The sequence below is a fragment of the Morus notabilis genome, unplaced genomic scaffold (genome assembly GCF_000414095.1).
Source record: "Morus notabilis unplaced genomic scaffold, ASM41409v2 Scaffold666, whole genome shotgun sequence".
Classification (NCBI taxonomy): domain Eukaryota; kingdom Viridiplantae; phylum Streptophyta; class Magnoliopsida; order Rosales; family Moraceae; genus Morus; species Morus notabilis.
Genome location: NW_010359376.1, coordinates 398956 through 411325, shown reverse-complemented (window position 1 = coordinate 411325; position 12370 = coordinate 398956). Strand labels below are relative to the sequence as shown.

Genomic DNA, 12370 nt, shown 5'->3' with positions numbered 1-12370 from the left:
GTTTAGTAGTTTTATCAAGAGATTGTTTTCAGTATATAAAAAAAACATTATTAATCTCCCCCTCTTTCTGCTCGAGAGGGGAGAAAACGAAAATAAAAAATGAAAAACGATTAAAAGTCGTTTTTTATTTTTCTTTCATTTTACATTCAATTAAAAAATCGTTTTTATTTTTATTTTTTATCTTTAATTGTGTCAAACGTCGTTTTAGAATCGTTTTCATTTTTTATTTCTCAAAAAATGTGAAAAATAAAAATAAGAATAATTTTTAAAACAGCAACTATATTTCATTATTGGGTGAAAATATAATTAACCATAATAGTAATTAGTTGTAAACTCATCCACACCATATAAAATAGATAAAAATGCATTTTAATTTCACCGTTACAATTTAAAATCTTTTTATCAGTGTGCTGCACAGAAAATAGAGAAAAATAAAGGAAAATAAACAACATAAATATATTATGTAGGGATGTTACGCGAGCAAATCAAGTTGGTAAAATAAAACAAAACTACAAAATTTATACAGAAAAATTTGGTAAGCAAATTGATTTAAAGGTGGCTCGTTGTTCTTTCCTCTCTTCTTTCTAGAAGAAGATAAATAGACTCATAGCCCGTATTGTTGACCATATTGATGGATCTAATAAGTAGAGATTCACACTAGCTACAGGCCTGAACATAATTAAGGGGATCAAAATATATAAGAATGCTCCTAATTAATCTAGTGAGAAAAGAATCATGTATGTTCATCTATCAACACTCTTAGATTCATGATTAAACAAAAACAAATATATATATATATATATATATCCGATTCATGTTCTTTTTTTTTTCTTTTTCATTCTTTGAAATCAAACTAAAAGTTAAAAAATATCTAAAAGTAAAAGATTTAGTTTTAACCCAAATTTAATGTGGTACTTGAAAAAAATAAAATTTTAGGTGGAGCATGAAATAACTTGTTATTAGTAAAGTACAATTATGAACCACCAGACTTTTCATCAAGTTCCGTTAATTATTATCCTCTATTTAATCTGGTATTATTCTAACGTGATATAACTGTTTATAATTATATTTTATGGAATATTTTTTTATACCGTACTACAAAATTGTTAAAAAAAAAAAAAAACTATGCTGGTACTTCACAATTTTGTACCGTCCCCTCTTTATTTCATGTGGTAATGCTTAGAGGTGCATCCATTTTTTTTCTTTTTAAGAAATGAAACTGAATTTCATTAATCTTAGAGTAGGATTATTTTCAAAATATTGAATCTGGTTGAAATAATGTCAAAATGAAAATATGCAAAAATGATGCATCTCACACACACAAATACGATAGTTTAAAAAATGTCCTATCCATGAGATATTTTTTCAAATCTTACTTCTCTTATTATAGCAAAAAAAAAAAAAAAAATCTACATATGAGTGCAGTGACGATTAAGAAGATGAAGGAATGTCAACCTTGACATACAACAAGCAGGGTACATGAATAATAATCAGAATTTTAAGATGCAAATTAAATCTTCTTGACAAGATGCGAATAAATTTCATTATTGTTCTTCTGACTCCATTAAGCATTAATAATTTCCATTAAAACCTTCAAACATAATATGCTCCTCGTTACACAATCATAGGGAAAATTACTCATTACAAAAAAAATAAAAAAAAAATAAAACTAGTGCGACTGTGCAAAAAGAAAAAGAAAAACTAGTACAAGTAGTGTGAGATTGGTTCTAGGAAGGTGATGGATATAATTAAGATGAAAAAGGTGGTAGATGTAAAATTTTGTCAAACGCCACGACTAGAGAAGACCCAAAATAAAAGTGGAAAAAACAAAAGAACAGACGGAAAAAAAGATCAGGCCAGGATACCCACTTTGAGCAAAGAACACACCGACTTTAATGATAGAGACAAATAGGTTATAGATTAAAAGAGAGGGAAAAAAAGAAAGAAAAGAAAACAGCATAAATATGACCTGCTAATATTTGAATCCATTGAATTTAAGAGGATTTTGTTTTAGGGAAAAAAATATTGATTAATAGTACGCAATTCTAGACAATCAGATGCACTTCAAAATGATATAAAAACCAATATATATATATATATATAAATATATGATTGACGAAATTTTAATGGGTTAGAACAACACAATATTGATAGTAATTTTATTTTATTTTATTTTTTTTTTATTTCCTAGAGCAGATCTAGGGACACCAAAACACGGTGCACAAATAATAAGGGTTGTCCCCACATTTTCGTATGGTCCGACCCCATTTGTTATGATATTCGGACTTGCGAAGTCCGCTAATAATAATTAAACGCAAAAATAAAAGAATGAAAGAAGGAGACGAAATTTAACGCACAAGCTACATACATCTATGAAAGAAAGAGGATTCACTAATTAAAAAGGTAATTTCACACTTGAATTCACCGTAAAATATAGAGTTTGAATCCCTCTACTTTTAAGTTTTAAAAAAGAAAGAATTTTACGCTTAAGTTTTCTGCTACGTTGTGTGTAAACTTACGAGTTAGATTTTGATAGTGGAATTCTCATATATTCCCAATTTTGTTTTATGCACTTTTAAGATCATATGTACCCATCTATGGTCACTCTCACATTATTAATTGTCAAAGAAAAAAAGGAAAACCATATTGTCATGATGTACTTATCTAAAGTTTTCTTCTTACATATATATATGGATCGACTATTTTCTATGTGAAATAATGAAAACAATAATGGGATGACATGCATGCAGCACATATTATATGTATATATAATATATGTATATGTATGTATGTATATATATACACATATATGTGTATATATATATGCATGCTGCATCTGAAATCCTTGGGAGATGGAGTATAGTAGATAGAAAAGGGTGAAGCTATGTAAAGTGTTCAAATTGCATAAAGTCGGGTCCCACAAATTCACCTCCAAAAAGGAATATATTCATTTTAGAGAATAATTCCCCGGAACACAAAAAAGATGCTTGAAATTCAAGCAAACATGGCCTTAACACTAAGCCACCTTACTTTTCCACTGATTTATGGCTATGAAATTATTATGAACTAAAAGTTAAACCTCAACTTTGCTTGAATATATTATAAAGGCAAAGCCATTAATAGAATAGTAGTCTAAAGAGGAATCTACAATTCTAATTGAAATGCTTTATTTATTATTATTATTTTTTTTAATGCCAGTTTGGATATATAGAGGTGCCAAAGTAATAGCAACTAAAGATTTTGCATGCAAAGGTGGTGGGGGACAGGCAATTCCACAGTCCTAATCGTCTGGATTTAAATCTTGATCAAGTTAAACAGCTTAATCTGTCCACGTGGCATGCACACATAGGATTGATTTGAACAGTTAAGTGGGACCCGGTCAAACATACGTACTAAGTGGGACAAAAACATGCATATGATATATATAGATGGTTTTAACTATATTATATTGCCAAAAAGGAATTTAAATGTGGAACTGTAACCTTATTAAAATGAAATTTGTGGGACTCGTAGAGTTCAAGATCTTTGGGAGAAGAATCTTCCCTTGATTGTCAAAGAAGGAAGCATTTATTCCCAAGATAGATTTAGATGAATAGCAGGTATTTTTTTAACTTCTTTGCACCTTTAAAAAAAAAAAGAAAAATATGTTTGACACAACTTCCTTGAGCTTTATGAAAGAATGCTTTATTTGAAATATTTATGTTGTCCAAGTGAGAAATGTTATCAATACTAACTTGTTTACTAAAAATTTTATGTACCAAGAAGTGATATGACAATATATTTATTCTTGTTAATAATTAATTAAATAACTTTTTTTTTTTTTTACTCTTGAGTGAAAATAACAAGTATCAAAATTTATATCGCTTAACACATCCTAATTAAGTTAGTACCCACTAAAAAAAAAGTATCAATTATAAAACCTAATGAACAGTCAGAATAGAAAGAGAATATGACCCCAAAACACAGGAGATCAAGAATTTAAAAGACAAAAGAAACAATCTCCAGATGAAGAACAATAAGAACATGGGCTGTCAAACCAAGATGATCTAATTCTGATAGTGGACAACCAAAAGGATGCCTCATTAAAATTTTGAGAAAGAGCAAGGACATCATGCATTAAAAACCTTATCCAAATCAAACCCAAAAGAAAAAAAAAAGTCGAGAGATAAGAAAAAAAAAGTCGAGAGATAAGAAAAAAAAAAGTCGAGAGATAAGAAAAAACAGTGCATGAAATTATCAACTAGAAATAAATGAGCTTAGCCAACCATCAACAGCGAGAGACAAAAACGATATACAAAAAGAGCATGCAATAAAAAAAAAGCGTATATATATATATATATATATATATATATATATATGCATGCATGTCTCGAACGGTAATTATCACATGCATATATGCCATAGTACTAGTAGCTTTATTAGTATCTCTTTGATCTCTCCTCTCTTCTCTTTCTTTTCTTTTTTTTTTTTTTTTTCTAAGAAGTGTTTTCTTTTAGACAATCTCATAATTAGCAATTAATATCATTCTATAGTAATTATTATATCAAAAAAAAAAATACAAATCATTCTATAGTGAGCCGTAGGACCATCTAGGACAAAAAAGAAAAGGGGGAGCTGGCTTTGACCTAGAATTTGAGTTCTTGTTTGTAATGGTTTGGATATGGGAGTAGAATTGATTGAATGGAGGACAATTAATCTTCAATTCCACAAAAGTGATAAGGGAGGAATTGAGGCAAGAAATAAAGCTTTAGAAGCAATTTATTAGGTCCCCTACTCCTGTCATCAAAAGCTTCACAATAGCAATCCCCTTTATGCATTGATGTTCACTTCCTTATATATTACCAACCACAGACCCCAAAAGCTAAATTGGTACCATATATTTGTTTTCTTTCGGTGCTTTCACAACATCCTTCATTGAAAATAACACATTGATTATTAATACTCTACTAATTGACTATTCAGACGTGATGCTTCATTGTTAGGATATATATTTTTTGCATTATTTTCCTCCCTTTTTAAATTTGGAAAATAAGAAATTAGATAAATTAGAGTGGAGCATTATAGGTGTGTAGTGAGTTTTAATTTCTAGTGGACCAGTACCAACCTAGTTGAGATGCACTATTTAACAAAAGAGTATTTTGAAGTGTGCTTAATTATTCTTGAAGAACTTGGATTTAGCATGCTTAGCACTGGAGGCTAGTTATTGAAACAAAAATTTAATGGGGCTACAAGATTGACTTTTAAGTTTTTTGTGGGGGCTATATGTATATCAATATAATGCAATACATACTTCTGTTAGAAAAAAAATATATATTTTTTTTAAAATGAAAATTTTAAGTGGGGCTTAATCGGGTCTTCATTGACTCCGTGAGTGTAACGTACGTGACCCATAAGTGCGCATTTCTTGGGTACAAATTAGCTTCATGAAAGCAACAGTTCAAATAATAATAATAATAAAGAAAAAAATAAAGAACATGAAATAATTGATACTTAAAAAAAATAAAGAACATGTGAGGATAGACAAGTCCAAAAATTTTTAATTACTTAAAAAAATAAAGAAGATGAAATGTGAACCCTATAACACTAATTTATCTGAATGCATGTAGCCACAAGAGCGGGAAATAAACGCATGAAGAAACTAGCTAGAAAATAGTACGATTTTCTGTAGCTAGGTGTCATATTAGACTAATTTGAAAAATATATGGCTGCGAAATGACTCCTACATCAAGAAACATAATAATCTCTTCAACATAAAAATTTTCATCTCAAGCATATATGATTGGAACCTTTTCGTTGGTAATGACATAAAGGGTGTCTTTGTGTTCTAAAACATGATGGTTCATTGGTAAGGGCTCATAATAATTATACTAAAAAGGGGTCGTACTACGAAATGCAGAGGGACCAAATATACAAATATATATGTGTGTGTATATATATGTCTATATGTAAGTCACGCATATATATTAGTGGCTACTGTTAAATAATATTATGTCATGTAATTGTAATGATAAATATGAGGGCCAGCATGTATATATGTATTATGTATATGTGGTTCAGAAAAAGAAGGATAAAGTATAGCCCGTCGTCATTGCTTGAGGGGTCTCACTCATATCTTCTAATGCGAAAAGCTTCACATGCTAGAAGAATAAAAATTTGCTTCTATAAAGATGTACTCTTTCTTTTGGTCATAGCAAAACATACATTATATATTCTCTGTCATATGTACACGCAATATCACTACCATAGTATATAGCGCACACCATTATTATTATTATTATTATTATTATTATTATTATTATTATTATTATTTTTAAATTTCGGCGATCGTTAGTACATGCATTTCTCTTTATAACCTTACAAGATTCTATTTCTATGTATATGTATAAATTTACGGTATTTCTATCACAACGTATAAAGAAATAAATGTATAAGATTGAATTCAATTTGGATATAGTCGATTGGTTATGATATAATTTGAAGTTAGATCAGAAACGCACCACAAACTTATAGATATTCATATCACTACAAAATATAGAAATATATATATATATATATCTCTCCAATTAGGGAAGTTATATTCTCAAAATAATGATAATAATAATAATAATAATAATAATTATTATTATTATAATAATAATAATTATTATTATAATAATAATAATACAATAAAATAGAGAAGCTATACAATTATGTAATCTCAGTAGGAGTATATTAATATAGATCAGAGACAGAGACAGTATCTTTATGCAAAGGAAGGCCTGCATATTAGAATAGGCGTTCTTTAAATCTCTCTCTCTCTCTCTAGTTGTATTAAAATAATATCTTAAAGAAGTTTTCTTTTATGTAAGGCAAACTTGTCCCCCAATTCTTTTATAGGACTTGAGAAACCAAAGCTCACCGCTCTCTCTTCTTGAAAAACGCACCCTATTCTTCCCTATTTGCATCGCATTTGTTCTTGAATCTCTTCGTATTCTCTCCCCAGAGAGAAAGAGAAAGAGAATGTTCCAACACAAGAAGCCCTCAACTATGAATTCCCATGACCGACCCATGTGTGTTCAAGGAGACTCCGGCCTTGTCCTCACAACTGACCCCAAGCCCCGCCTCCGATGGACAGTCGAACTTCACGAACGATTTGTCGACGCTGTCACTCAGCTTGGAGGACCTGACAGTACTAATGCTAATACTTAAATCATCTCCATCACGTTAATCTTCTTGTTAATATTCTAATTAATTTCTTTATGATATAATTCTCATGAATTCTAGTGTTTTTTTTTCTTTTTGACAATTTGTAGAGGCCACACCAAAGACAATTATGAGAGTTATGGGTGTGAAGGGGCTTACACTTTACCACCTCAAGAGCCATCTTCAGGTTCTAATATATATATAGATCTTGTTTATAACAATTAATATTTCAATTACCCTAGTTTCTCCTCCTATTATTGTTGCCCTTTTTGACATGCAAAGTTTTATGATTGATGTGTTGTCTTATTTTTGTTTTGTTTTTTTTTCTTTTACTTATATGATTGTTATATCTTCTTCAACCTGAATATATAGAAATTCAGGCTAGGAAAGCAGCCACACAAGGAATTCAATGATCACTCAATTAAGGATGGTATGAGAGGTGACTCCTCTTTCTAGGGTTCCTTTTCTTATTAATTTATCAAGTTCTTTGAACCATTTCTTTTCTATTACAATTTGTTCTTCTAATATCTATGCGTGAAAATATACCTTTTTCGTCTTTGTTTACAGCATCAGCTCTAGAGCTTCAACGAAATACTGCATCTTCTTCTGGGATGATTAGCCGCAGTATGAATGAGTATGTTTCTGTTGCCTTTTTTTTCTCCTATATATACACATACACACACACACACACACACATATATGTATGTATATATATTCTTTTCCTGATCTTTTCAACCATAAATCGTATATGATTTTTCCATGCATGGATTATTATTTTTTGTAATCATGATCTATTTTTCTTCGATTATATATCCTCTTTAATCAAAGAAAGTACAATTGCCTAAGTTTTTGTTTTTTCATTTTTTTTCTTGGGGTATTGTGGGGGTTCGGATTTTCTTGTGGAAATGTGTATGTGTGAAACTGTTATGTGAAGCAGTAACTCACACATTGTTGATGCGATTAGGATGCAAATGGAGGTGCAGAGAAGACTGCATGAACAACTGGAGGTAATTTATATATATATATATTATACAAATTTATTATATATATGAACATGCAAAACTACTATACATATGTATGATGATGAATAGAAAAAGTGCAAGTCTTTATGCAAACTTTTTTGTTCCCAAACTTTTAACATATTTTTTCAGGTCCAGAAACACCTTCAGTTGAGAATTGAGGCTCAGGGAAAGTACATGCAAAGCATATTGGAGAAAGCTTGTCAAACTCTTGCAGGAGAAAACAGCATGGCTTCAGCAGCTGGAAATTACAAGGGCAGTATTGTAAATCATGGTGTTAATCCTCATGACATGGGAACTTTGAAAGATTTCACCGCTCCTCTTGGCTTTCCATCTTTTCAAGACCTTAACATTTATGGAGGTGACCAACTTGATCTTCAACAAAGCATGGACAGGCCATCAATTGATCATGGATTTTTGCCGAATAATGATAACCTTTGTCTCGGAAAGAAGAGGCCTAGCCCTTACAATGGTAGTACCGGAAAGAGCCCTTTGATGTGGTCCGATGATCTCCGGCTGCAAGACTTGGGAACGGCTGCATCTTGTCTCGGACCACCTGATCACGATCCTTTCAAAGGTGATCAGATTCAGATGGCACCGCCGTCGATTGAGAGAGGAACCGAGATCGATTCATTGTCTGATATTTATGAGACAAAACCGGTTATCTCAGGTGAGCATATGGGGGAGAAGAAGTATGACGTGGCAGGAGCAAAGCTTGAAAGGCCATCGCCGAGAAGAGTTCCTCTCGCCGGAGAGAGGATGAGCCCTATGATTCAAGGCAGAAATTCACCTTTTGGATGAATTTGCCTTTAATAATTACGGTTTAGATGTAAGTTATCATTCAGATATTTTAATTTAACTCTGAAATATGAGATCTAGGGTTTTGATCATGAAGGTTATAATTAGTTATATATCCACATTAGGGTTTCTACTCATGAGTGTATGATAAATGCCATACATGGCAAACCCATAAAGTTACATTTTCAAGTATTAACATGAACATTTGTGTTGATACAATATTCCTAATTGATACTGCTAACTCTCATATATGTTTATATGATATAATTGAAGGCTTCCTTGACTGTGGAACTTTTTGGCATGACGTAGTTTGCCTCCAAATCTTTTTCTGATCTCAATGTTATTGCCTGTTTTTTGGAGTCTGTTTAAGGGAAAAATGAAAATCCAGAGGTTAAGTTTTTGTGTGTTTATATGTATTTTTTTTTTCATGGTTTACATGATCAGAGATATTATTTTTCTTGTTTATTTTCTACAGACAGTAAATTCAACCATCTTAAAAACTTAAGAACAAAATAAGACTACAAAACTGAGCTATTGTCGCATAAAACAATATTACAATGTTAATGGTGATTCAAAGAATAACAAAAATAAGAGAAAATTTGAATTCTATATCATGCAGTTGTTTTAAACTTTTAAGTTGTCAAATTGTCAAGCCTACATAATATCAGGCATGGAAAATTTGTCTCCCTTGGGCTTTGTTAAAAAAAAAATACTGAAATTTATTCTCTACATATATATATATATATATATATAAAGGGAGAGAAACAATATCTTATAATTAGAGTATACAATACTTTAGTGTACATGTAGGTCATGTTTCAGTTGAGGGTTTCAGTACTTTTCCAAAGCAGCTTGGACACCATATTGAGATCTTATATGTACTGTCTAAAAGATTACTGGCAAGCTAGCTTATTGGGAAAAAAAAAGTTGAAAAGAAAAAGAATAAAGATATATAGGAGAGGCAACATGCATATTTTTAGTTTACTTTGATACAGCTCTCTCTCTCTCTTCTCTCTCTCTCTCTCTCTCTCTCTCTCTCTCTATGTATATATATATATATATATATCTGTGTATCTCGTTGTGTTTTTTTCACCATGCATGGTCAATGTGAGTTGTCTTCTTTTGGAGGTTATTCTTGCCAACTCTTTAAGCTTTTACACTTATCAGCTTTCCTTAAGTTAGTTGCTTCAAGTTAGTTATATGCTCTTATCATTGAAAACATAACCATTAAGGATAAATTAAAAATATATACACATTAATGCAAACCAAAATCTTCAATAAAGTAAAAGATAAAAGGGATAGGCGAGGAACGCATAGAACACTAAAGAAAGCAACAACATTTCTTAACTATGAATCAGATCCTGATTTAGTTTTGATATTTATTTAAATCTACGTATATATAAGCTTCTTTTCTACGAATTAACAACAAATAAAATAATTTCTACGACTCATAAGAGAAACCGACCAAAAGTATCTGTCTTTGGCTCTTTTTTCTTTCCCCTTTAGTACTTTCTCATATATTCTCTCTAGCGCCAAATTAAGGAGGACGACAAGATTACCATTCACGTCTTTCTTTTCTCTCTCTCTTTTTTTTTTTTTTTTTTTGGTAGGTTGGGGATGTGGGCGTCCTCGTATGGTCAGAAAAAAAAATCTTAACCTTTTCATACAAGTCTAGGAACATTACTATTTTGACAGTAAAATTGTGTGTATATATTATACATATATATATATATATATATAGTTGGCTGTGAACCTTGGCGATTCTACTTCTTTTACTACGGTAGTTTTTGGTTACAATTATATACATACAAGCACACACATTCATAGAATATTATACACACACATATTTATATGTCTGCATATGAATGAGTTAATAGTTAATGCTTAAGACTAAGTTGTTGATTAGAAAGTCAGATAAAAACCACAACATCAAATGTAATTAAGGTATATGCACTTAATCCTATAATTTAATCGGTAATCATCTATAGAAACGTAATTTTTGAAAACTCATCTGTGTATACTTTGATGTTAATTATATTGTTTTTTTTTATAAGAAGGTCCTTTCATGTAATGAATGATTATTTTATAGTTGATATATACCTCTAATTGACCACATGAACTTTTTAGTTAGAGCGGTTACAAAATAATTCTCGCTCTAGCCAAACCAATTTGCCTTCCTTATCAATCCTATAAAATTGAGACACATATGATTCATCTCTCTCTCATTCTTAAGATTGGATTTTTGAAGAGGCTTCTCTTTGATGTTCAAAAAGGTTGGTTGTGCCACTTACCTTTATTGGTTGCAGAGAAAATTTAGTCACTGCAAGTTGTCAAGAAAGCTCCTCTTAAGACAGAGAAAGAAGAGAGAGAGAGAGAGAGATACACACAGAGAAGAGAGGGAAAAAAAAAAAGAAAAAAGAAAAAAGAAAAAAAGCTAATAAAGCCTAAAGGAAGGGAAGAACACAACGCACTCCCACGCGTGCGCATATCGAGGAAGCTTCTATCTTTATGAGTGCAAAGTTAAAGTCTCACATTGAAAGCTGATAATGATGATAATACAAATGCATATGCATGGGATTGGATTTCCTTTTATTTTTTGTTCAATTAAATTGTACACTTTACATGCAATTGTGACTACATTTACACCGAATCATCCATATGATGAACATAGGGTCTCGGTTCTAATTAGGAATTATTATTCAAAGGCATATATATATATATATATATATATATGCACATCTTCCCATGCATAAGCAAATCATTTGCAGTACAGCTACTTCCATTTTAATTCTACCATGCACTTTGGATTCTGTTTTCTTATATAGTTATATTTTATATTTATTTGCAGAAGATCAACTTTAATTGTGTCTTGTAAAGAATTTTCCAAACTCTTACAAAGTATACTCAAGAAGCTTCTTTTGTCCCCTTGCTATTCTCTCACTCTTTTCAGTTTGACCCAAGTAAAACTTAGGAGTCCAACTATATTACTGCAACTAATTAAAGATAAAAGGAAGATCACAAATAGAATCGTACTTGCACATGTCAATATATCCACACACACACACACATATATATATATGCAATTCAATTATTCATATTTGTTAGAAGCTCTAAGGTACTGTATTTTGAGATAATTTTTAAAATTTCATCATTATATGCGTCATTGCCAGCTTTTCTTCATAAAAAGAAATTTAAGTGATGAGATAGGGTAACTAGTATTAGAGAAGGAAGAACATCAACTACATTGCCATATTATTCCTACTTGATCCCTTAGTAATTAATTAAATCCCTCACTTGAAAGAAATTATTAAAAAATTGTCAGAAAACAAAAAATACGGATGATTTAGGGTATGTTCTTTTCACAACTCAAA

General features: G+C 30.8%; 1 protein-coding gene across 2 annotated transcripts; it reads left to right on the top strand.

Annotated features, from left to right (window-relative positions):
- Positions 1 to 6817: 6817 nt before the first annotated feature.
- On the top strand, positions 6818 to 9231 carry LOC21402186 (myb family transcription factor APL). 2 transcript variants are annotated; one of them, XM_024163051.1, is made up of 6 exons: positions 6818 to 7168; positions 7293 to 7369; positions 7555 to 7612; positions 7750 to 7816; positions 8147 to 8189; positions 8334 to 9231. In XM_024163051.1, exons 1-6 carry the CDS (start codon positions 7000 to 7002, stop codon positions 9000 to 9002), a joined length of 1083 nt encoding a protein of 360 aa, XP_024018819.1. In that variant the 5' UTR covers positions 6818 to 6999; the 3' UTR covers positions 9003 to 9231. The 2 variants fall into 2 exon arrangements, with proteins under 2 accessions (XP_024018819.1, XP_024018818.1); XM_024163050.1 differs by having other exon boundaries at positions 7555 to 7621.
- Positions 9232 to 12370: the final 3139 nt, after the last annotated feature.